At 47.9% G+C, this 27,151-nt stretch overlaps 1 protein-coding gene across 3 annotated transcripts in view; it reads left to right on the top strand.

Annotated features, from left to right (window-relative positions):
* tmem198b (transmembrane protein 198b) overlaps positions 1–27,151 on the top strand; it is a 150,367-nt gene that overhangs the window by 94,570 nt on the left and 28,646 nt on the right. For all 3 annotated transcript variants that reach the window (XM_060828241.1, XM_060828239.1, XM_060828240.1), the window contains 2 exons: positions 20,698–20,930; positions 23,005–23,230. In XM_060828241.1, the coding sequence (XP_060684224.1) occupies positions 23,068–23,230 (163 nt within the window). In that variant the 5' untranslated portion in view covers positions 20,698–20,930; positions 23,005–23,067. The remainder of the gene's footprint in view (positions 1–20,697; positions 20,931–23,004; positions 23,231–27,151) is intronic.

The raw sequence follows: 27,151 nt of genomic DNA, 5'->3' as shown, positions 1-27,151 counted from the left end.
CTATAATCTGGTGTCATGTGACTTCTGGCCTTGCCCACTCAAGGGGCAATTAGGGACAAGCAATAAAAATGACCTTGTCACTGATGTTGACATACCAAGATTAAATGAGTAAAACAATCAGTTCCTGGAATATTCACCACACCTCTGGCTCGGTGAGTTTGGTCCACACATTAATCATTTATTTATTCACGCAAAAGACATGGATATCGCTGACTGGCCCAGCGTTTATGCCCGTCCCTATTTGCCCCTTGAGAAGGTGGGGGTGAGCTGCCTTCTTGAACTGCTGCAGTCCATGTGCTGTAGGTTGACCCACAATGTCCCTTAAGGAGGGAATTCCGGGATTCTGTCCCAGTGACACTGAAAGAACGGCGACATATTTCCAAGTCAGGATGGTGAGTGGAACGGAGGGGAACTTGCAGGGGGTGGTGTTCCCATGTATCTGCTGCTCTTGCCCTTTGAGATGGAAGTGGTCATGGGTTTGGAAGGTGCTGTCTGAGGATCTTTGGTGAATTCCTGCAGGGCATCTTGTAGATAGTACACACTGCTGCTACTGAGCGTCGGTGGAGGAGGGAGGGGATGTTTGTGGATGTGGTGCCAATCAAGTGGGGGCTACTTTGTCCTGGATGGTGTCGAGCTTCTTGAGTGTTGTTGGAGCTGCACCCATCCAGGCCAGTGGGGAGTATTCCATCACACTCCTGACTTGTGCCTTGTAGATGGTGGTCAGGCTTTGGGGAGTCAGGAGGGGAGTTACTCGCTGCAGGATTCCTAGCCTCTGACCTGGTCTTGTAGCCACCGTAGTTATGTGACTAGTACAGTTCATTTCTCGGCAAAGGATACCCCCCAGGGTGTTTATAATAGGGTACTGAGTGATCATAGAATCCCTTCAGTGTGGAAACAGGCCATTTGGCCCAACAAATCCAGACTGACCCTCTCAAAGTATCTTATCCAGACCTGTCCCCCTACACTATTACTTGACAATTTCCCTGACTAATACACCTAACCTACATAGCTGAAAATGTGTTGCTGGAAAAGCGCAGCAGGTCGAGCCTGAAGAAGGGCTCATGCCTGAAACATCGATTCTCCTGCTCCTTGGATGCTGCCTGACCTGCTGCGCTTTTCCAGCAACACATTTTCAGCTCTGATCTCCAGCATCTGCAGTCCTCACTTTCTCCTCGAAGAACCTAACCTACACATCCCTGAACAGTACAGGCAATTTAGCATGGCCAATGCACCTAACTTACACATCTCTGGGCTGAGAGAGGAAACCGGAGCACCCAGAGGTAACCCACGCAGGCACAGGGAGAATGTGCAAACCCCACACAATGTCACCTGACGGTGGGTTCAAACCTGGTAGCACTGTGGGGCAGCCATGCGAACCACTGAGCCACCGTGTCGCCCAGGGTAACAATACTGAATGTCATGGGGAGATGGTTAGGTTCCCCCTTACTGGCAATGTCATTGAACTGTCATTGGGAGAGCTGTGTCATTGTCTGACACTTGTGTGACATTTTGTGCATAAAAAGAATTCCTCATAGCTAACTCCAATCACCTGTACATTCCTACCTCAGTTCACACCACCATTGATAGGTCGACCTTCAGCTGATTACTGGGTAATTGGGAAGGCAATGGAATGATGGGCTTAAATTCAAAGACAATGAGGTTTTGCTAAAACTATGCAAGGCACTAGTCAAGATTAGAGTGTTGCTGGAAAAGCACAGCAGGTCAGGCAGCATCCGAGGAGCAGGAAAATCAACGTTTCAGACAAAAGCCCTTCATCAGGATTCTTGCTGAAGGGCTTTTGCCTGAAACATCAATTTTCCTGCTCCCCTGATGCTGCCTGACCTGCTGTGCTTTTCCAGCGCCACTCTAATCTTGACTCTGATTTCCAGCATCTGCAGTCCTCACTTCTGCCTGTACAAGGCGCTAGTCATCCCATAGCTGGAATACTGTGAACAGTTCACAGAGAAAGATGCCAGCATTGGAAGTGAATGAGGTTGATCCGGAGAATTCAGGGATTTTCTTATGTCGAAAGGTTGAGTGGGTTGGGCCTATACTCCCTGGAGTCTTGAAGAATGACAGGTGACCTTACTGAATCACATCAGTATCGTAAGGGGCTTGACATTTCTTCAGCCAGAGAGTGGTGGGCCTGTGGAATTCATTGCCGCAGAGTGCAATGGAGGCCGGGACGCTAAATGTCTTCAAGGCAGAGATTGATAGATTCTTAATGTCTCAAGGAATTAAGGGCTACGGGGAGAACGCTGGTAAGTGGAGTTGAAATGCCCATCAGCCATGATTGAATGGCGGAGTGGACATGATGGGCCGTATGGCCTTACTTCTACTCCTATGTCTTATGGTCTTATGGTCTTATGGACAGTGTAGTTGCAGAGCCGCCTCTCCCCTAATGGGAGAGTCTAGGGTAATCTCAGAGGACCGTGAATCTGTGGAATTCTTTGTCACAGAGGCCCGTAGATGGTGTGTCATTAAGTATATTCGCGACTGAGACAGATTTTGGGGAGGGGGGTAATCTCTTGGAAACCTATTCAATTCTCACAGGAAGTAGACAGGGGAAAGACAGGATGGATGTTCCTGATGACCAGGGAGTCCCTAACCAGGGGGGTCACAGCCTGAGGGGTGGGCCATTTAGGGCTGACTGAGGAGAAACATCTTCACCCAGAGAGTGGGGAACCTGGGAAATTCTCACTCATAGAAGGCGGTTGAGACCAAAGCATTATGTGTTTTCAAGCAGCACTTACAAAGTCATAGAGACATACAGTGTGGAAACAGACCCTTCAGTTAAAAATCACGCAACACCAGGTTATAGTCCAACAGGTTTATTTGGAAGCACTAGCTTTCAGAGCGACGCTCCTTCATCAGGTGGTTGTGGAGAATAAGGTGATTGTCTCCACTACTACCTGATGAAGGAGCGTCGCTCCAAAAGCTAGTGCTTCCAATTAAACCTGTTGGACTATAACCTGATGTTGTGTGATTTTTAAATTTGTCCACCCCAGTCCAACACCGGCATCTCCAAATCAATATCCTTCAGTGCAACTCATCCATGCCTACCAGATATCCTCTTGGGGCTAAAGAGATTAAAATGTATAGGGAGAAAGTGGGAATAGGGGACTGAGTTGGATGATCATGGTGCTTGGCAGAACAGGCTGCAGGGGGCAGAATGGCCTTCTCCTGTATCTATTTTCTACTTTTCTACTAATCAAGCCCCAACCAACAGCTAAATAGTTACTTACTTCAAAAAGGGAGACGCTATTTAGATTTTGGAGGATTTTTAAATTGCATTTCCTTGCACATTTAATAAAGCACGATCAGCCCCCACATTGCAGAACACAGTTCCAGACTTATACTTAATTCTAATTAGAGCTGCGATATAAATGGTAGTGAACCTTCTCTAATTAAAGGAGCATCAATGTAAAAAGACGTCATTAAGTCTAAACGATTCTCCTAGATCTGGACAACCTTTCTAATTCAGAACATTGTGGCTTATTCTTTGAACCTCCTGGCTAATTGCTTCCTAATTTATAAATCTTCAATCCTGCCATCCGATTGTGGATGGGGTTTGGGATAAGAGTGAAGAATCTGTCACAAAACATGATGGGCCGATTGACTTACCTAAGAGCTGGGTGAAAGTGAGGACTGCAGCTGCTGGCGATCAGAGTCAAGATTAGAGTGGTGCTGGAAAAGCACAGCAGGTCAGGCAGCATCCGAGGAGCAGGATTCCTGATGAAGGGCTTTTGCCCGAAACGTCGATGTTCCTGCTCCTCAGATGCGCCTGACCTGCTGTGCTCTTCCATCACCACTCTGATCTTACCTCAGATCTGTATGATTTCCACGACTTTAATTGTGGCAGTATCTCTTTAACTTTGAGGATTCCTCGTCTCTCGGTTCCTCATCTGCCATCAACCTGGTCGTAGGTGACAGAGGGCAGTCGATGTCTCTGGCTAAGGAAGTTCTGCCAGGGCAAGGCATTAGTCATGCCATAGCTGGTATACTGTGAACAGTTCACAGAGAAAGATGCCAGCATTGGAAGTGAATGAGGTTGATCCGGAGAATTCAGGGATTTTCTTATGTCGAAAGGTCGAGTGGGTTGGGCCTATACTCCCTGGAGTTTTGAAGAATGACGTTTGCAACATGTATAAATGATTTGGATGAAAATGTAGCTGGTCTGATGAGTGAGTTTGCAGATGACAAAAAATAGTGGAATGTGGATAGTGAGGGAGACTCTCAAAGGATCCACCAGGAAAAAGGCCAGTTTGATAGTTGGGTGGAGAAATTTAGATGGAGTTTAATCCAGATAAGTGTGAGGTGATGTATTTTGAGGTCAAATGCAAGAAGGTATTATACAGTAAATGGCAGGACCCTTGGGAGTATTGATATACAGAGGGACCTTGTGCAGATACATAGTTTCCTGAAAGTAACAATACAAGTGCATAAGGTAATAAAGAAGGTGTAAAGCGTTGCTTATCTTTATTGAGTATAAAAGTTGGCGAGTCATGTTCCAGCTTTATAAGACTTTATTTTGACCACATTTGGAGTAATATGTGTAGTTCTGGTCACCACACCATATGGAGGCTTTGGAGAGAGTGCAGAAGAGGTTTACCAGGGTGTTGTCTGGATTGGAGGGTATTAACTACAAGGGAAGGGTGGACAAACACAGATTGTTTCGCTAGAGCGTTGGAGGCTGAGGGGCATCCTGAAAGAAGTCAAGAACATTATGAGAGGCCCTGGTAGGGTGGATACTCAGAGTCTTTTTCCCAGGGTGGGAATGTCAAATACTAGGGGACAGTGGGAGGGAGAGGTTTAAGGGAGATGTGTGAGGCAAATGTTTTTACACATGGTGGTAGGTGCTTGGAATGTGCTGCCATGGGGATGTAAGAGAAGAGAGGTTACAATAGCAACGTTTAAGAGGCATTTAGGCAGACACAAGAACAGGTGGGGAATAGTGAGATACAGACCATGGGCAGGCAGATGGGGTTAATTAATAATGGCATCATGGTCAGTGCAGACTTGATGGGCTGAAATGTACTATTCTATGTTCTATGTGTTGATAAGATATTCCCTTTCCCATTATTGTCCAGTAACCATGTTAATGCCATAGTTAAGGCCTATATTTTCTGGATTTTGGAAGAATGAGAGGAGATTTCCCTTCAGTCTATAAGATGCTAAAGGGGGTTGACACGGTAGATGGAGAGCGGATGTTTTCTCATGCTGGGTAATCTGGAACGAGAGGTCATAGCTTTAGGCTTGAGGTTAGTTGATCCAGAACTGAGATTGGAAGGAAATACTTCTCTCAAAGGGTCATGAATCTGTGGAATTCACTCCCCCAGAGTGCGGTGGATGCTGGGACACTGAGTAAATTAATGCAGGAGATAGTCAGGTTTTAAATAGGAATGGGTTAAAGGGTCACGGAGAGCGGGAAGGAAAGTGGAGTTGAGGCTGAGATGAGATCAGCCATGATCGTATTAATGGAGGAGCAGATTCGAGGGGCTGGATGGCCTCCTCCTCTTCATATTTCTTAAGTTTAAAGACTGGGGAACTGACAGCATAAGAACTATGGGAGCAAACAGAATCTCTCAAAATTAGACCAGGCAATAAACCTCATTAAACTGCTTCCCTGGGTCAATCCCACCTAACCAGCTTCTCTCTGTATAGCTTTTCTCTGCTTATGGAGAGCAGGAAGGAGCTTAGCCAGGATCATAATGAATGGTGGTGCTGGCTAGAAGGGCCGAATGGTCTACTCCTGCACCTATTATCTATTGTCTCTTATTGGACGTGGGCATAGTTGGCTGGACCAGAATTTGTTGCTCGTCCCTAATTGCCCAGGATATAGTGGTGGGGGTCCTGTAAATAGAAGAAACGGTCACAGATATCTGAAATAATAATTAATCAAGCAATGGGAGGAGTGAACAAAGGAACCATGCAGTTTGGATTTAAAAGGCTTTCCCAGACCCAGAGGGGAGGTTGAGACTAAATGATGTCTTTCTACATTGATGCTCCTGTAATTAGTACAGGGTGTGTATGATTTATATTGTGGCTCTAACTGCCCTTGAGAAGGTGGTGGTGAGCTGCCTCCTTGAACCACAGCAATCTCGGCCTGTAGTGACACTGACAATGCTGTTCAGGAGGGAGCTGCAGGATTTTGACCCAGCCACACAAAAGGAACAGCGATACACTTCTGAGTGAGGCTGGAGTGAGGCTTGGAAGGAAACCTGCAACACATGGTACTGCCATTACACCTCTCCCTGTAGCTGGTGGACGTTGTGAGTTTGGAAGGTGCTGTCTGAGGATCTTTGGTGAGTTTCTGCAGGGCATCTTGTAGATAGTACACACTGCTGCTACTGAGCGTTGGTGGTGGAGGGAGCGGGTATTTGTGGATGTGGTGCCAATCTTTGTGCTTTGTGGATGGTGTCGAGCTTCTTGAGTGTTGTTGGAGCTGCCTCCATCCAGGGCAAGTGGAGAGGATTCCATCACACTCCTGACTTGTGTCTTGTAGATGGTGGACAGACACTAGAGAGAGAGACTGCAAGTAATCAGTGGCAGTTAATACTGCATTCACGAAGGCATAGGGATGATTATTGCAAAACAGACTGGGTGTGTTTTGCAATAGGAGCAAAGGAGACTGAGTGGGGACATGATTGAGATGGATTACAGTATGGTGCACAGAGAGAGGAAGAAACCTTTCCCCTTGGTGGGGGGATCAATAATCAGGGGGCACTGAGTTAATGTAAAGGGCAGGAGGTTTTGAGGAGATGTGAGGAAACATTTTTTCACCTGGAGGGTGGTGGGAATCTGGGACTGACTGTCTGTAAGGTGGGACAGGCAGAAACCCTCAGCACATTGACGAAGGATTTAGGTGTGCACATGTGATGCCAAGGTATAAAAGGCTATAGTCCACGTGCTGGAAAATGGGACTAAAACTCTTAGGTGGTTGTTTTTGACTAGCCCAGATTTGATGGGCCAAAGGGCCTTTTCCTCTGCTCTAGATCACCACGATTCTATCTCTCTCTAAGTTTAAGGAACGATTTAATAGGAGCATTCAAAACCAGGAGAGACTTTGATCAGGTGAATAAGCAGAAATTGTAACCAGCGGACAGGAAGTCTGTAACCAAGGGGTGACACAGAATGAAGCTTATCAGAACCTTGACCAGAGGTGAGATTGTGAATCAAAACAGAGAGAGTGCTGCAGAAACCCAGCAAATCCTGGCAGCATCTGAGGAGAGAGAAACTGTTAACGTTTAAAGTCAATGACTATCAGAACTGGAACACATTGTACGATCTGCGTGTGGAGTGAACCCCTTGAAGAAGTGGTGGATGAGGGCTCAATTACAACATTTAAAAGACATGTTGGTGAGTTCATGAATAGGAAACATTTGGAGGGATATGGACCAGGAGCAGGCAGGTGGAGCTGGTTCAGTTTGGGATTATGGTCAGCAAGGACTGGTTGGACCGAAGTGGGGGCCTGTTTCTGTGCTGTATGACTCTACTTTGTTTCATACAAACAGAAATACTAACCACTGATCTCTCCACACTGAATGTGTTGGACACACAGTATTCCCTGCAAATTCTGTTTTGGTTTCAGATTTACATTAGCCAGGGGTGATGTTGACAGAGTGGTACTGTCACAGGGCCAGGAGCCCGGTGGCCTCAGGTATAGTGCCCATGAACTGTTGATTGTGTACCGGACTGATCAGGGTACTGACAGCAGGATGTTAACATCTTGGGAGCAGTTCAGGGAAGGTTTACTGGACTAATCCCTGGAATGAGTGGACTGCCTTAAGAGCAAACGCTGGGTCTGTATCCGGTGGAGTTTGCAAGAGCCAGTGGTGACTTAATTGAAACAGATGAGATCCTGAGGGGACTTGGCCAGGTGGCTGTGGAAAGGAGGATTCCTCCTGTGGGAGAATCTAGAGCCAGATGCTGTAGTGGGGTGGGACAACGGTTAGCACTACTACCTCACAACACCAGGGACCCAGGTTCGATTCCAGCCTCGGGAGACTGTCTATGTGGAGTTTGCATGTTCTCCCTGTGTCTGTGTGGGTTTCTTCCTACGGTCCAGAGATGTACGGGTTAGCCATGGGGAATGTAGAGATGGAGTGGGATGCTGTTTGGAGGGGTCAGTGCAGACTCAATGAGATGGTTGCACTCTCAGCTGCCTTCTCCTCAGCCCCACCCCCCTCCCATTTATCTCTCCACCACCAAGGCTCCCAGCCTCATTCCTGATGAAGGGCTGAAACATTGATTTTCCTGCTCCTCGGATGCTGCCTGACCTGCTGTGCTTTTCCAGCACCACTCTAATCTAGACTCTGATCTCCAGAATCTGCAGTACCCACTTTCGCCTCAATGAGCAGAATCTTTAAACGTTTTTGAAGACAGAGGTGGGTAGACTTTTGATGACCAAGAGGATGGAAGATTATCGAAGATGTGCAGGACTGTAGAGTGGAGGTCAAAATCAGATGAGCCCCGATCTTATTGAATGGGCGAGCAGGCTTGAAGGGCTGAGTGGCCCACTTTTGTTTTTGTTTTTGTTCGTGAGATTGTTGTAAAAACCCATCTGGTTCATTAATGCTGTTCATTGAAGGAAATGTGCCATCCTTACCTGGTCTGGCCGACATATGAGGAGAAAGTGAGGACTGCAGATGCTGGAGATCAGAGCTGAAAATGTGTTGCTGGAAAAGCGCAGCAGGTCAGGCAGCATCCAAGGAACAGGAGAAGCCTGAAGAAGGGCTTTTGCCCGAAACGTCGATTCTCCTGTTCTTTGGATGCTGCCTGACCTGCTGCGCTTTTCCTGGTCAACATATGACCCCAGACCCACAGCAATGTCAGTCACTCTTAACTGCCCTCTGAAGCGTCCCAACAAGATGTGGAGTACCAGGGGTATTAGGGACAGGCATCAAATGCCAAATAAGGTTCACGTCCATGATGAACTAATCTAATCAAATCTGCAGAGCTTTTCTTTTGTGTGAGCAACATCAAGAAACATTCCGTGCAGCGAATTTGTGGTATTCCAGAATATAATTCCTGGGTGTGGGATTCAGCAGTAACTTCAAAAGTGGATTGAGTATTGAGAGGATAGATATATGTGGAAATGTGGGAAAGGGTAGGCCTATATTGGATCACACTAGAGAGTAAGCACAGGAACCATGGGCCGAATGGCCTCCATTTTTCCTCATCGTTCTACGTGTATCTAATGTCATCTGTTGAATTTTTTTCTTCCTGTTCCTCAGTGATTGTCAAAACTGACCAACTAACAGCGAAAGATAGGAATCTGTTTCAGGGTGGATGTGTTGCTGCCTGGCTTCAAAGCACTTGGTAAAAGGAAAGACTTACTTACTTCAGCATCTTTGGCACAGTTGCCTTCATTTCTCAGCCCTTTGAATACAGGAGTTAGGAAGTCATGTTGAGGTTGTGCAGGATGTCGGAGTACTGTGTGCAGTTCTGGTCACCCTGTTACAAGAAGGATATTATTACACTGCAGAGAGTTCAGAAGAGATTTACCAGGATGTTGCCAGTAGTGGAGGATTTGAGTTATAAGGAGAGGCTGGGAGTTTTATCACTGTAGCGCAGGAGGTTGAGGAGTGACATAATGGAGGTTCATAAAATCTTGAGGGGCTGAGATAAGGTGAATAGCAGGTGGCTTTTCGTGGGATGGGGGATTTCAAGACTGGGGCATTTTAGATTACTTACAGTGTGGAAACAGGCCCTTCGGCCCAACAAGTCCACACCGACCCGCCAAAGCGCAACCCACCCATACCCCTACATTTACCCCTTACCTAACACTACGGGCAATTTAGCATGGCCAATTCACCTAACCCGCACATCTTTGGACTGTGGGAGGAAACCGGAGCACCCGGAGGAAACCCACGCAGACACGGGGAGAACGTGCAAACTCCACACAGTCAGTCGCCTGAGTCGGGAATTGAACCTGGGTCTCAGGCGCTGTGAGGCAGCAGTGCTAACCACTGCGCCACCGTGCCGCCCACTTTTGTTAGGGTGAGAGGAGAAAGATTTGAAAATGACCTAAGGGACAACTTTGTTTTTTACAAAGAGTGCGGTTCGTGTGTGAAATGAGCTGCCAGAGGAAGTGGTGGCTGTGTGTACAGTTACAACATTTAAAAACATTTGGATAAGTTCATGAATAGGAAGGGTTTGGAGGGATATGGGCCAGGAGCAGGGAGATGGGGTTAGTTTGTTTGGGAACATGGTCAGCATGGGCTGGGTGGACCGAAGGGACTGTTTCTGTTCTGTATGAGTCCGTGACTTACAAAGATCCCCAAGTCTCGATGCATTTCCCATTCCCTAATCTATCGCCTTCCTGTTTCTCATTCAGGAGGTGGATGGCGTCCCATTCATCCACATCATACCAAGTCTGCTGCACACTTACTCACTCACTTGAACATGTCCAAATCACACTAAAGCATCTCTGCACCCTCCCTCACAGCTCACCCTCCTACACAAGTTAATACAAGCAAATTGCATGATGAGGGAGATAAAGGCAAGAGATTAGCGCTGAGTTAAAACGCTCAGAGAGTCGACACAGACACGGTGTGTCGACTGGGCCCAGTGATACAGAGATAGATAGGGTCATTGTGGGCTTTGTAAACAGCAGTGAGAATTTTAATATCAAGGCATTTTGGACAAGGAAACGAGAATGAATCAGTGTGCCCAGGGCGAGCGGAGAGTGTGATCGGATACAAATTAGGACAAGGGCGACAGAATTTTGGGGGCAAGGCATTTACAAATGTGGATTCCTGAAAACCCAGGGGAGAACCCTCCAATGGGGTCACTCTGTTTCAGAGACTGCAGGATCAGAGAGGTTTCTCTGCAACACAGCTCTCTCTGCAGAGCACCTGGTTCGAGCTGCTGGATATTGGACTGGTTATTTCAAAAGAACCTTCAACCATTTGCTGTTGCTATGGCAATGTAATAACGGAGGCCTCCCCTGGGATCGCTCCTGTTACAGTGAAGAGCCAGTAAATGAAAGCAGTGCACTGCTGGCTTACATTTCACGATCATTTCCAATGGGTTAGCTGCAGCTGGGTTTGACAGTGATCCAGATTTTAACCCCTTGTGTGCGAGAGTGTGAAGGTGGAATGCAGGCACTCACTTGAAGCTGAGGAAAGGTCCCATGCACCAGGCCCAGTGCTACTTTCCTAATCAGCTCCTTCAGGGAGGTTATAACACACCGCTGGAGCAGGTGGGATTTGAACTCATGCCTTCTCGCTCTCAGGTAGGGACACTATCACTGTGCCACAATAGTCCTGCATTGGCTGACCGTGTATTCCAACAGGTTTAGAATCATAGAATCCCTACGACGTGGAGGCAGGCCGTTCAGCCCATTGAGTCTACACCAACCCTCCAAACAGCATCCCACCCAGACCCATTGATCAGTAGACAATCTGGTAGGGGGAGTCTGGAACTGGGGCCAGATCATTAACATTCGAGGCAGGCCATTCAGGAACCACTTCGTCACAAAAAGGAGGAATGGAATCTGGAACTTTCTCCCCAAAACGCGCACCATACCGTCTTGCCAAGTCTCCAGTGACAGCACCTTCCAAACCCACTTCCATCTAGAATGACAGCAGATACATGGGAACACCACCCCCTGCGAGTTCCCCTCCAAGCCATTCACCACCCTGACAGTCGTTGGGTCAAAATCACAGAATTCCCTTCCCACAAGGCATTGTGGGCTGCAGCAGTTCAAGAAAGCAGCTCATTACTACCTTCTTAAAGGGCAACTAGGGACAGGCAATAAATGCTGGGCCACCCAGCAACGTCCACATCCCATGAATGAGTTGAGAAAAATATTGTTGAGGACAGAGATGGGGAGCAGCAGGGTGGCTCAGTGGTTAGCACTGCTGCCTCAAAGCACCAGGGACCCGAGTTTGATTCCATCCTCGGGCAACTGTCTGTGTGGGGTTTGCACATTCTCCCCGTGTCTGTGTGGGTTTCCTCCCACAATCCAAAGATGTGCAGGTTAGGGTGGATTGGCCATGGGAAATTGCCCATCGTGATCAGGGATGTGTAGGTTAGGTGGGTTAGCTATGGGAAATGTGGGGATAGGGTGAGGCACTGGAACTTGGGATGCTCCTCAGAGGGATAGTTGAAAATGTGTTGCTGGTTAAAGCACAGCAGGTCAGGCAGCATCCAAGGAATAGGAAATTCGATGTTTCGGGCATAAGCCCTTCATCAGGAGGGATAGTACAGATTCAATGGGCTGAATGGCCTCTTTTCACGCAGTGGGGATTCTGTGAACATTTGAAAGTTAAGATGGAGAATTGCTTTGTGAGATGAGGGTTTTCACGATGTTAGTTGAGGGATAAGTGTTGGTGAAGGACAGAGGGAGAACACCTCATCAGCTTCTCTTCAAAAATAGGAGCAATGGGATCTTCTTTGCTGACAGCAAGCTTGGTTTACTCAGGAAGACAGAGCAGCATTCCCACAGTACTGCACTGGGCGTGTCGCCTCAACTGGGACTTGAACTCATGAGTCGAGAGTGTGTTGCTGGAAAAGCACAGCAGGCCAGGCCGCATCCTAAAAGCAGGAAACTCAACGTTTCGGGCAAGAGCCCTTCATCAGGAGTGAGGCTGGGAGCCTCAGGGGTAGAGAGATAAATGGTAGGGGGCTGGGGCTGGAGAGTAGGTAGCTGAGAGTGCAATAGGTGGATGGAGGGTAAACGTGATAGGTCAGAGAGGAGAGGGTGGAGTGGATAGGTGGGAAGGGAGATTGGCAGGTGGGACAGGTCATGAGGTGCTGAGCTGGAAGGTTGGAACTGGGGTAAAGTGGGGGGAGGGGAGATGAGGAAGCTGGTGAAGTCCACGTTGATGCCCTGGGCTTGGAGGGTCCCAAAGTGGAAGATGAGGCATTCTTCCTCCAGGCGTCTGGTGGTGAGGGAGTGGCGATGGAGGAGGCCCAGGACCTGCATGTCCTCGGCAGAGTGGGAGGGGGTGTTGAAATGTTCAGCCACAGGGCGGTGTGGTTGATTGGTGTCCCGGAGATGTTCCCTGAAGCGCTCTGCTAGGAAGCGCCCAGTCTCCCCAATGTAGAGGAGACCGCATCGGGAGCAACGGATGGAATAAATGATATTAGTGGATGTGCAGGTAAAACTTTGATGGATGTGGAAGGCTCCTTTAGGGCCTTGGATGGAGGTGAGGGAGGAGGTGTGGGCTCAGGTTTTACAGTTCCTGCGGTGGCAGGGGAAGGTGCCAGGATGGGCGGGTGGGTTGTAGGGGGGCGTGGACCTGACCAGGTAGTCATGGAGGGAACTGTCTTTGAGGAAGGCGGAAAGGGGAGGGAAATATATCCCTGGTGGTGGGGTCCATTTGTAGGTGGTGGAATTGGCGGAGGAGGATGTGGTGTATGCAGAAGTTGTTGGGGTGGAAAGTGAGCATCAGGGGGTTCTGTCCTTGTTGCGGTTGGAGGGGTGGGGTTTGAAGGCAGAGGTGTGGGAGCCCATCAGCCATGATTGAATGGCGGAGTGGACTTGATGGACTGAATGGCCTTACTTCCATTCCTATGTCTTATGGTCTTATGGTCTTAAATGGATGAGATGCGCTGGAGGGCATTATCAACCATGTGGGAAGGGAAATTGCGGTCTTTAAAGAAGGAGGCCATCTGGTGTGTTCTGTGGTGGAACTGGTCCTCCTGAGAGCAGATACGGCAGAGGAATTGGGAATATGGGATGGTATTTTTGCAGGAGGTCGGTGGGAGGAGGTATAGTCCAGGCAGCTGTGGGAGTTGGTGGGTTTGTAGAAGATGTCAGTGTTGAGTCGGTCACCGTTGATGGAGATAGAGAGGTCCAGGAAGGAGAGAGAGATGTCAGAGATGGTCCAGGTGAATTTAAGGTCAGGGTGGAATGTGTTGGTGAAGTTGATGAACTGTTCAACCTCCTCACGGGAGCACGAAGTGGCGCCAGTGCAATCATCCATGTAGCGGAGGAAGAGGTGGGGAGTGACTCAGACACAAATGTGTCAGCAACTGAACACACACACACACACACACACTGACACACACACAAATATACATACACACGCACGCACACACGCACACACATACATACACACACAAATACACACACACCTACACACACAAATACGCACACACACGCACACACAAATACACGCACACACAAATATACGCACACACACACACGCACACACACACGCACACACACACACGCACATGTATACACACACACAAATATACACACACACAAATATACACACACACAAATATACACACACGCATGCACGCACACACACACACTCTCACACACACACACAAATATACACACATGCACACAAATACACACATGCACACACACACGTACACGCACACACAAATACACACACACGTACATGCACACACACACACTCATACACTCACTCACGCACACACACACTCATACACTCACACTCACGCACACACAAATATGCACACACACACAAATATACACACAAGCACGCATACACACACACGTGCACACACATACACAAATACACACACACGTACACACACACATACACAAATACACACACACGTACACACACATGCACGCACGCATGCGTACACACATGTATACATACACGCACACAAATATACACACACGCACACACGTATGCATACACACACGTATGCACACACACACATACAGACACACACGTACACAAATGCACATGCACGCATGCACACACATACACACACACACGCACACAGACTGTCTCACACACACAGATAGGTTCTCTCATAGAGACTCTCTTTCACATACACACACAGACTCTCTCTGTCACGCTCTCACACACACTCTCTAACACACACACACACACACACACACACACACACACACACACACACAAACAAACTCTCACCTTGACTGAGAGTATCAGGGTGCACTTTCATACTTGCTTGAGGGCCTGTAGACTCTGGGCTTAAACCATCCAAGGACCAGGCAGGCATTCTAGATTTGAGAATAACGTTCCCAAACACTCCAGCTCTGTCCGACTGTCTCCAAGAATCAAAGATTAATCTTCCAGACAACCAAGGACAGGGAATTTTAAAAAAAAGGTGAACCACCTTCTTACAACACTTCCGCTGCTAAGTGATTAAAAAAAAGATGGAGTTGGAAATGGAAGAGAAAAGACTGTTGATTGACTCGACCAATCAGGAAGTAGTCTTTCCCATTGTCCAATTGGCAGGAGGAGGGTGGGACAAATGGGAATATGATTGGGGAATGGTGAGAGGATGGTGGGAAAGTATCATGTGACAAAGCCTCCTGGAACATCTTCAACCAGAGTTGGCATTCCATAAGTGAGGTGCTGTCAAATTCCAAGTAAAAGTAGAGTCCCCACCAAGCTGCCTGTTCTTTAGGAGTTAGCCAAATGCCAATGATCTTCTTGAAGTCTGCTCCTACCAGCATTCAGGCAAAACTCCTGCAAACTCAAGTTCATTGGATGGTCACCAGCCCTCCCACCCACCAGGTCCATACAAGATGCTTTGGGGATTGCCAGTGTAGATGCAGGAAAAGAGGGAGTCTAGGACCAGAGGGTATTGTCTCAGCATAAAGGGTCACCCCTTTAAGACAGAGATGGGGAGGAATTTCTTGTCTCAGAGGGGAGTGAATCTGTGGAATTCTTTCCCACAGAGGGCTGTCGAGGCTGGGTCACTCAGTATATTCAAGACTAAGATGGACAGGTTTTTAATCAGGAAGGGAATCAATGGTTGTGGAGGAAAAGGCAGGAAAGTGGAGTTGAGGATGATCAGATCAGCCATGATCATTGAATGGTGGAACACACCCGATGGGCAGAATGGCCCACTTCTGCTCCTGTGGCCTCCTTCCTCAACTCCCAGTGTTCCCAGAGACACCAACAGAAAGGCCACAAAGGCATTTTGAGTCACTCTTTGAAGCACAGCCGTATTGGAAAGTATTGAGTGGGAGGAGCCCGCTACCTGTCATTCAAAGTGAAGATGACATGTCTGCTGTGCTGTGAATGTGCCATCACCTTGGCGATGAGGCAGCGTGTTGGCAGAGAAGGAAGACCAAGGAAGCAAATCCCGCCTCCGGGTCCCACTGCATTGTGGGACTTCCAGCCTCATGTGCCGATAAGTCAGAAGGTTGGGAACCCGCCTGGCCAATCACGTTCTGACCCACGGCCTCAGAGGGAATAACAGTCTTCAGTAACAATTAAAGACATTCAGAGAAAGGCAGGGCACCTCCTACTATCGGGCTAGTAATGATGGCCGAGTGGTATTATCACTAGACCATTAATCAGACACCAGCTCAGAGTCCAGTGAACCTGAGGTTCAACTCCTACCACAGGCAGATGATGGAGTTTGAGCTCAGTAAAATTCTGATGAGCATCAAGTCATTGCTGATTGTTTGGAGGGAGAGCTAATTTGATTCCCTCCTTGAGGGGAGAGATCCAAGAGCAGCCCTTACCCAGTCTACACCCGCAGCAATGTGGCTTGTTCTGAGAGATGGGCAATACATGCTCCCCTAACCAGCAATATTCGCATTCTGTCAGCCCGGGTGCTCAGTGGTTAGCACTGCTGCCTCACACTGCCAGGGACCCAGGTTCGATTCCCACCATGAACGACTGTCTGTGTGGAGTTTGCACATTCATGCCTGAGTGGGTTCCCTCCCAAAGATGTACAGATTAGGGGGATTGGCCAAGGGAAATTGCCCCATGGTGTCCAGGGATGCGCAGACTAGGTGGGTCAGCCATGGGAAATGCAGGGTTACAGGGAGAGGGTAGGGGATAGGATGCTCTTTGCAGGGTCGGTGTGGGCCCAGTGGCCTGTTACCACACCAGAGAAATACAATGGGAATCCATTAGGAAAAGCCAATTAGCCTGATAATTCTTCCACATGCTGTATGCAAAATGGCTACCACTTTGAGCTGTTCAATGTAATGATTTGTACAAAGGCCATACAGTGGAACTAAAAATTTATTTCCCCATAAAGATAGGGGTTTTGTTATTCTGAAAAAATTCTGCAAGGTTATTCCCAACTGGATGCTAGATGGCTCCCATTGGAAAGGAGCAACTCTCCTGTCTCATTTCATGAAAATAGCCTCATTTGATAAATATTGTATTTGATTAACCTGTGCAAATATACACAAATGTCTACAAATTAAAGATTTCCCAAGTGTTAGATGCATACACTTTGGCGAATGAATTAATTACAGACTGAGAACAGCTCTGATCAGTGAAACCTGCTATCTCACATGGTTTACCAGGAAGGTGAGTCAATGGTAGCTATTTAAAGATTGTGAGAATTCGAAATGGCTGTTTTTGAGAGTGGAGGTTTTAACAGGAAAAGATTCCCGCTGTGTTTTCCAAACCTCACAGGCTCAGTAAGTGCCTCTCTGAAATGCAAGGGGCTCATCTGATGGTGAAAATAGGGAATACGTTTCAAAACATCAAGTTTAAATATTGAGGAAGTGTGTTGGGTAAAGTGCATTGCACAGGATAAAGCTCCCTCTACACTGTTCCCCCATCAAACGCTCCCAGGATAGGGACAGCACGGGGTTGGCTACATAGTAAAGCTCCCTCTACACTGTTCCCCCATCAAACACTCCCAGGAGAGGGACAGCATGGGGTTGGTTACAGAGTAAAGCTGCCTCTACACTGTCCCCATCAAACACTCCCAGGACAGGGACAGCATGGGGTTAGTTACAGAGTAAAGCTCTCTCTACACTGTGCCTATCAAACACTCCCAGTTCAGGGACAACATGGGACAAGGTACACTTTTAAAGTGACATCGGGCATTGTACAGACTAGAAGGTGTAGGAGCAGAAGTAGGCCATTCAGCCCATCGAGTCAGCTCTAATATTCAAGGAGATCATGAGTAATCTGATCCTCCTCACCTCCTCTTTCCTGCCTTTTCCCAATAAAACTATTCACAGTATTCCAGTTGTGTTCTGACTAGTGTTTTGTAGTCTTTTAGCAAAACCTCCTGACATTGATATCCCATTCCCTTTGCAAATGTGTTGCTGGTCAAAGCACAGCAGGTTAGGCAGCATCTCAGGAATAGAGAATTCGACGTTTCGAGCATAAGCCCTTCATCAGGAATAAGAGAGAGAGAGCCAAGCCGGCTGAGATAAAAGGTAGGGAGGAGGGACTAGGGGGAGGGGCGATGGAGGTGGGATAGGTGGAAGGAGGTCAAGGTGAGGGTGATAGGCCGGAGTGGGGTGGGGGCGGAGAGGTCAGGAAGAGGATTGCAGGTTAGGAGGGCGGTGCTGAGTTGAGGGAACCGACTGAGACAAGGTGGGGGGAGGGGAAATGAGGAAGCTGGAGAAATCTGAATTCAGAAACCCTCCAACCACAAGGTATGAATTCAGAAACCCTCCAACCACAAGGTATGAATTCAGAAACCCTCCAACCACAAGGTATGAATTCAGAAACCCTCCAACCACAAGGTATGAATTCAGATTTCTCCAGCTTCCTCATTTCCCCTCCCCCCACCTTGTCTCAGTCGGTTCCCTCAACTCAGCACCGCCCTCCTAACCTGCAATCCTCTTCCTGACCTCTCCGCCCCCACCCCACTCCGGCCTATCACCCTCACCTTGACCTCCTTCCACCTATCCCACCTCCATCGCCCCTCCCCCTAGTCCCTCCTCCCTACCTTTTATCTTAGCCTGCTTGGCTCTCTCTCTCTTATTCCTGATGAAGGGCTTATGCTCGAAACGTCGAATTCTCTATTCCTGAGATGCTGCCTAACCTGCTGTGCTTTGACCAGCAACACATTTGCAGCTGTGATCTCCAGCATCTGCAGACCTCATTTTTTACTATCCCATTCCCTTTGAAATGATTCCAGTTGCCTTCCATCTTCCCTAATGACATCAAGGCCGCATTCAACCGAGTGTGGCATCAAGGAGCCCAGGAAAAACTGGAATTATTGGGAATCAGTGAGCAATCTCTGCACTGAGCACATAGGAAGGTGGTGATGGTTGTTGGAGGTCAGTTAGCTCAGCTCCAGGACATCTCGGGATAGTTCCTCGGGATAGTTTTCCAGGCCCAACCATGTTCAGCTACTTCATCAATGACCTTCCCTCCATCATAAGTTCAGAAGTGGGGATGCTTGCACAATGTTCAGCACCATTCATGACTCCTCAGATACTGAAGCAGTCCACATTCAAGTGCAACATGGTCTGGACAATATCCAGGCTAAGGCCGACAAGTGGCAAGTAACATTCACACCAAACCAATGCCAGGAAATGATGGTCACCAATAAGAGACAATCTAACCACCAATCCTTGGCATTCAACGGTGTTACCATCACCGAATCCCTCCATTTCCAACATCCTGGGGATTACCATTGATCAGAAACTCAACTGGATGAGCCACATATACACCGCGGCTACGAGAGCAGGTCATAAGCTGGGAATCCTGCAGCGAGTAACTCCCCTCCTGACTCCCCAGAGCCTGTCCACCATCTACAAGGCACAAGTCAGGAGTGTGACGGAATACCCCCCCACTTGTCTGGATGGGGGCAGCTCCAATAACACTCAAGAAGCTCAACATCCAGGACAAAGCAGTCGCTTGATTGGCACCACATCCACAAACATCCCCTCCCCCCACCGCCGACGCTCAGTAGCAGCAGTGTGTACCATCTACACTAAAAACTGAAAGAACTGCAAATGCTGTAAATCAGAAACAAAGAGAAAAATTGCAGGAAAAGCTCAGCAGGCCTGGCAGCAACTGTGGAGAGAAATCAGAGTTTATGTTTCACGTCCAGTGACCCTTCCTCAGAACAGTTCTGAGGATGGGTAACTGGATCCAAAACGTTAACTCTGATTTCTCTCCACAGATGCTGCTAGAGCTTTTCCTGCAATATCTGTTTTTGTACCAACAAGATGCTCTGCAGAGATTCACCAAAGATCCTCAGATAGCATCTTCCAAACCCACGACCACTTCAATCTAGAAGGACAAAGGCAGCAGATACATGGGAATACCACCCCCTGCAAGTTCCCCTCCGAGTCCCTTACCATCCTGACTTGGAAATACATTACCGTTTCTTCAGTGTCACTGGGTCAGAATCCTGGAGTTCCTTCCCTAATGGCATTATCGCCTACAGCACATGGACTACAGTTGCTCAAACTCACCTACCTGTCCATCTTCCTTCCTACTTACCCGCGCCACCCTCCCCTCTAACCTATCACTATTACCCCCCTCCCCATATCTGCATTTACCTATCACCTTCTCAGCTATGTCCCTGCCAGCCCCACCCCCCACCCTCCTATTTATCTCTCAGCCCCCTTCCCCCCTCCACATTCCTGATGAAGGATTTTTGCCTGAAATGTCGAGTCTCCTGTTTCTCGGATGCATTTCCAGCACTACACCTTTTGACTCCAGCAGTATCACAGGGTCAGAATCCTGGAATTCCTTCCCTAAGGGACATTGTGGGTCTACCTACAGCACATAGACTGCAGCGGTTCAAGAAGGCAGCTCACCCCCACCTTCTCAAAAGGGGCAACTAGGGACAGGTAATAAATGCTGGTCAAACAGTGATGCCTATATCCCATTAATGAATAAAAAAAAGTGGGCCGCTGAACTCGCTGTTAGTTTTGAATCATGTAGCATGACTGTCAAGTCCCCGTGTGCTATAATGAGAACATTGGTGGGAGAACCGTGAGGAAGTAAAGACTGCAGGCCCCTGAAATCTAATTTCTAAAAAAATTTTGTTTTCTAGGGGACGTTGTTCTAGAACTGTCTTGAAGAGACCAACGAGATTTAAGCTTCATTGCAGCAAGTCAACAGCTGGGACCTTGTGTTGTGTGATCCTGTGACTCTCCAATGAGACGCCTGAGGGAGTGGAGATTGGGGTCATCTCCTGGTAACACCTCAGTGCTGACCCCACCAGTGGGCATTGTCTGCCCCATAAAGAGGGGGGGGAGAGTGTCAGTTAGCTCCAACACTGAGCAGGTAAGTGTGCTCTCCTCAGGCATAGCGTCATACAGCACGGAAATAGACCCTTTGACCCAATGTTTCCATGCCGACCAGATATCTGAAATTAATCTAATCCCATTTGTCAGTGTTTGGTCCATGTCCCCTAAACCCTTCCTTTTCATATAAATGTTGTAATTGTACCAGCCGCCACCACTTCCTCTGGCAGCTCATTCCATACATGCACCACTCTCTGCATGAAAAAGTTGCCCCTTGTCCCTTTTTAAATCTTTCCCCTCTCACCCTAAACCTACGCCCTCTTGCAGGGCTGGAGTTTTGAGGAGAGTGTGAAATATTTGTGCAGAGGCCGGTATTCCATCACCAAGTACCCCTTTATTTACACGCGCACTGTCCATGCACTGTGACCCTGCCAGATCAGAGCCGGCTCTCAGAGTGAGCAGAACCTCTGACCCTCCTGTTTATATCTGTCAGCCAGGGCTCCCTGATTGGGCCAGGTTAACAGCCCCAATCAGGGAACTCCTAGTCTATGAGGTCCACCTCGCTGACCCCGTTATCATTACTACAGAGGGCAAAGTCCTCACCTCAAGCTAAACCCATTGAGGGAGCTCAGTGATTGAATTATACAGCACAGAGGGAGACTGCTCAGCCCATCAGAACAATGCTGGCTCTTTCAAAGAACTACCCCAATCGTCACTCCTGCAGGTTAATTTTCTTTTCCTTTTCAAGAATTTATCCACCTCCCTTTGCAAAATGACTGCAGTGAACTTGCTCCAAATGTCCATAATGTCGGCAGAACCTTCCAGAACAGACCAGCTCAAGGTGTAAAAACAATGTTCCTTCACGTTGCGCCTGTCTCGTCTCCACATTATCCTCTGGTCCTGCCATTTCCTCAAGCTATCCACTGAAACCAGTTGCTCACTCCAGTAAAACACCTCTTTGTTTTGCACGTGCATTTTGTTAGCGCCTTTAACGATATTTATTAATGAGACCCAATGACATATTAGGGGAAGTGAGAAAGCACGGGAGGTGCAAAGGCGGGTCGTGAGGTAGCAAGGTTTAGGGGTGGAGTGGTTTTGGGAGGTTATGTCAGGGTCTGGGGCTCTGGCCCTCATGGGCGAGGGAAGAAAATCAGGAGATCCCCAAAGACTGGATTCAGTATTGATTCCCAATGGCACATCATCCACTGGTGAGATCCAACAACAACAACCTGAACTGAAGTAGCACCACTATTGTGCTAAATCACCCCAAAATGCCTCACAGCAGCCGCGGTCAAATGAAATTTGACATCAAGGCACATGAGGAGATACTGGGACAGGTGACCAAAGGCTTGGTCAAGGAGAGAGATTTTAAGGAAGGACGTTGATAGGGGAGGTTTAACAAGGGTCCAAGGCAGCTGTAGCTATGGCCTTCAGTCAATGGGGCAGTAGGAACGGGCAGGTGCTGAAGAGGCCAGAATGGGAGGAGTGATGAGATGCTGAAGGGTTCGATGATGTTCTACCTGTCCGTCAGTCAGGGGGTATCCTCTACCCATCCCCCGCTGAACCTCAATCCTTCTCTCAGAGGGTCACCGCACTCTGTGCAACTCGCTCCCCCAGAGTGCCGTAGATGCTGGGACACTGAATAAATTTAAGAAGGAGATAGACAGACTTTAAATTAGTAACAGGTTGAAGAGAGGGCAGCACAGTGGCTCAGTGGTTAGCACTGCTGCCTCACAGCGCCAGGGACCCAGGTTCAATTCCAGCCTCGGGCGACTATCTGTGTGGAGTTTGCACATTCTCTCTGCGTCTGCGTGGGTTTCCTCCCACAGTCCAAAGATGTGAATGTTAGGTGAATGGGCCATGGGAAATTGCCCATAGTGTTCAGCGATGTGTAGGGTAGGTGCATTGTTCAGGGGTAATATAGGGGAATGGGTCTGGGTGTGATATAGTTCAGAGGGTCGGTGTGGACTGGTTGAGTGTGGCCTGTTTCCACACTGTCAGGATTCTATGATTCTATAAATGGCGGAGCAGGCTCACGGGGCTGAATGGTCTCCTCCTGCTCCTAGATCTCATGTTCATTCCCTTGTGTGAAACGTTCTGCTTGTTCTTTGCAGCGTCTCTGACTTTGAATGGAAGACGTCTTTTGACCTTTACCCTGCCTACAGACCCACAAAGCCATGACCTCGACACTTCGAACTTTGCACTTTAAACTCCTGACTCATGGCACGGGTCAGGGTGCCCCCCACAGCTGTGATCAGGAGATCCTGAGGAAGTATGATGTCGTACCCTCTGTTGTCTGTGCTATGTGCTGCCTCTTTGGGATTATTTATTGTTTCTTTGGTAAGTCACTTGTGGGGGGAGGGGGCGGGGTTGTTGGGAGGGATCTGGGTGTAGGGGGTGGGGGAAACAATTGCTTATCAAATCTGTGTTCCTCATTGTGTTATGGACCCGTTCAGACCCACTCAAAACATTTCAAGAAAGTGGCCTGGACCCTAACTTTGCTGGTGGTTTTAAGTAGGTGTATAGTGGATATTTCAGGAGCGATGCAGCTGCCCAACCACTTGGCTTTAAACAAAACAGAATTTATTTGCAACATTACTGAATCAAACACAAACAAAAGAGAAGAGAATATAGAATAACTTAATCCATTTTAAAAACCCAACAGATTATCCCAACTTTAATGATACTGTTCCAAATTCTTTCAACAATCCCCATAAACACCCCCTTGGCAAAAAAGGTCAAATCAAATACAAGGTCTTACAGGAGAGAGAGCGAGAGAGATGGCAGAGAGATTCAGCGTGGAACACCTTCTTCCAAAGAGCTGTTTCTTGGGGTAGCAGCCTCACAGCTGACCGAACAGCCAGACTGCGAAAACCAAACCAGAGAAAAGCTGAGCTGGGAGATCTGGCCAATCCTGTTTCATCGTACAAGCAGTTTGTTTAATTTGAAAGCAATCTCAAATAGTTCAACCCAGACTGTTTAGAATCGCTGCTTTTACAACCTCTCTGCAAAAAAAAAAGCCACGGACTACATAATCCTGTTTTCAGAGCAACATGGTCACACCTTCCCCGTTAAAAAGAAGAACTATTAATATCCAAAGCTGACTTCATTTTAAAACCCTTTAACCTTAAATTGTTAGTACACTGCTACACATATATGCATTACATTGACAATAAATGTGCAAACATGTACTCCTACATTCTGTTTCCTTCCTGATGAAGGGCGTTTGCCCGAAACGTCGATTTTTCCTGCTCCTCAGATGCTGCCCGACCTGCTGTGTTTTTCCAGCACCACTCTAACCTTGAGTACATTCTGTTTCAGCCTGTTGTACTGCTGCCACCAAACGCCTCTGTTTCTCATTCAAGTTTCAACAATACGTCAGCAATCATGTTTTTTTAGATTAGATTAGATTACTTACAGTGTGGAAACAGGCCCTTCGGCCCAACAAGTACACACCGACCCGCCGAAGCACAACCCACCCATACCCCTACATTTACCCCTTACCTAACACTATGGGCAATTTAGCATGGCCAATTCACCTGACCCGCACATCTTTGGACTGTGGGAGGAAACCGGAGCACCCGGAGGAAACCCACGCAGACACGGGGAGAACGTGCAAACTCCACACAGTCAGTCGCCTGAGGCGGGAATTGAACCCGGGTCTCAGGCGCTGTGAGGCAGCAGTGCTAACCACTGTGCCACCGTGCCGCCCACTCGTCCTGCCCCATGCACAATTTTCAAATTGAATGGCTGTAACAACAAACTCCATCTGAACAGTCGAGATTTTTTTATCCTTAAATTTCTCCACGAACTTCAATGGGTTATGGGTAGTGTATATGATTGTCTTAGATAAGTTACTGGCAACATAAACATTGAAATGTTGTAACGTCAACACCAAGCTCAAAATCTTCTTCTTAACTGTCAAATATTTCTGCTGATGAATATTCAACTTTCTGGAGAAATACTCAATAAGTCTTTCTATTTTCTTATCATCCTCTTATAAGAGTACAGCACTGACATCCACACCACACGCATCGATAGCCACCTTGAATGGCTTTGAGTAATTAGGTGTGGCTCATACCGGGGCAATGGTTAACACAGCTTTCCAGCTGTCAAATGCTTCTGAAGGTTTGCTGTCCAATGAAACGTCTTTCCTTTCTTTAGCAATTCAGTGAGTGGAGCAGCCGCACTGCTAAACATTGTCTGAATTTTCGATAAAATCCACTCAATCCCAGGGACCATAATTCTGCTCTTTTTGTTGATGGTGAGGGAAACACCCCAGTTACCTTTGCTTTTGCATCCCATGGGGCCATTTGTCCGTGTCCAACAACATGGCCCAGGATGGTCGTAGGATTTGGCAAATTCAGTTTTAGGAGAAAGTGAGGACTGAAGATGCTGGAGATCAGAGCTGAAAACGTATTGCTGGAAAAGCGCAGCAGGTCAGGCAGCATCCAAGGAATGGGAGATTCGACATTTCAGGCATGAGCCCTTCTTCAGGAATGAGGAGGGTGTGCCAAGCAGGCTAAGATAAAAGGCAGGGAGGAGGGACTTGGGAGAGGGGCGTTGGAAATGCGATAGGTGGAAGGAGGTTAAGGTGAGGGTGATGGGCCAGAGAGGGGATGGGGGCGGAGAGGTCGGGAAGAAGATTGCAGGTTAGGAAGGTGGTGCTGAGTTCGAGGGTTGGGACTGAGACAAGATGGGTGGAGGGGAAATGAGGAAACTGGAGAAATCTGAGTTCATCCCTTGTGGTTGGAGGGTTCCTAGGCGGAAGATGAGGCGCTCTTCCTCCAGCTGTCGTGTTGCTATGGTCTGGCGATGGAGGAGTCCAAGGACCTGCATGTCCTTGGTGGAGTGGGAGGGGAGTTGAAGTGTTGAGCCACGGGGTGGTTGGGTTGGTTGGTGTCCCAGAGGTGTTCTCTGAAACGTTCCGCAAGTAGGCGTCCTATCTGCCCAATATAGAGGAGTCCACATCGGGTGCAGCAGATGCAGTAAATGATGTGTGTGGAGGTGCAGGTGAATTTGTGGCAGATATGGAAGGATCCCTTGGGGCCTTGGAGGGAAGTGAGGGAGGAGGTGTGGGCGCAAGTTTTGCATTTCTTGCGGTTGCAGGGGAAGGTGCCGGGAGTGGAGGTTGGGTTGATGGGGGGTGTGGACCTGACAAGGGAGTCACGGAGGGAGTGGTCTTTTCGGAATGCTGATAGGGGAGGGGAGGGAAATATATCCCTGGTGGTGGGGTCCGTTTGGAGGTAGCAGAAATGACGGCAGATGATGTAATGTATATGGAGGTTGGTAGGGTGGTAGGTGAGTACCAGTGTGGTTCTGTCCTGGTGGCGATTGTAGGGGCGCCCCTCCCCCAAGTCCTTCCTCCCTACCTTTTATCTTAGACGGCTGGGCACACTCTCCTCATTCCTGAAGAAGGGCTCATGCCCGAAACATCAATTCTCCTGCTCCTCAAATTCACTTTTAGCCAGGTTTATCACCTCCCGAAGTCGATTGAACAAGTCTGATAAATGTTGTAAATGTTCCTTCCAGGTGTAACTGAAATCGCCAGGTCATCAATACAAACTACACAATTGGGTAATCCTGAAATGACCTTATTGGTCAGTCTCTGAAATGTGGCTAGCGCATTTTTCATACTAACTGACATGATTTTAAACTGATACAGTCCATTCGGCATTATGAAAGCTGAAATTGCCTTCGCTCTTTCAGACAAAGGTACCTGCCAGTGTCCTCTGAGCAAGTCCAACTCAGAAATGTAAGTTGCTTGTCCCACCTTTTCAACACAGTCTTCCAAATGCAGAATCGGATATGCATTAATCTTTCTAACTGCATTGATTTTGCGATAGTCCACACATAACCGTTGGGTACCATCTGGTTTTGGCACCATGACTATGGATGAGCTCCAGTCACTGTAACCCACTTCGATTATGCCATCTTGGAGCATGCGCTCTATCACCTCTGAACCTCTGCCAACTTTAGAGGGTTGTGCCTATAAGGATGTTGCTTAATTGGAACAGCATCTCCTATAATGTACAATTAGGTTAGTACTTCCCAGTTTATTTCCGCATATCTCTCCATTTGATAGTGATAACTCTTTCAGATCATTTTGATTTTCTTGTGGAAGGTAACTCAGTAATTTATCCCAATTTTTGACAACTTTCTCATTGTCCAATTCAATTTGAGGAATGTCTGATTCAGAATCCTCTGAACTTAGCTCTTCACTCTGTATTGTAATCAATAACACATTTCCACTTGCTTTCC

This window comes from Hemiscyllium ocellatum, chromosome 7, assembly GCF_020745735.1.
Source record: "Hemiscyllium ocellatum isolate sHemOce1 chromosome 7, sHemOce1.pat.X.cur, whole genome shotgun sequence".
Classification (NCBI taxonomy): Eukaryota; Metazoa; Chordata; class Chondrichthyes; order Orectolobiformes; family Hemiscylliidae; genus Hemiscyllium; species Hemiscyllium ocellatum.
Note: the sequence above shows the minus strand (reverse complement) of the source record. Positions and strands in the feature narration are given on the sequence as shown.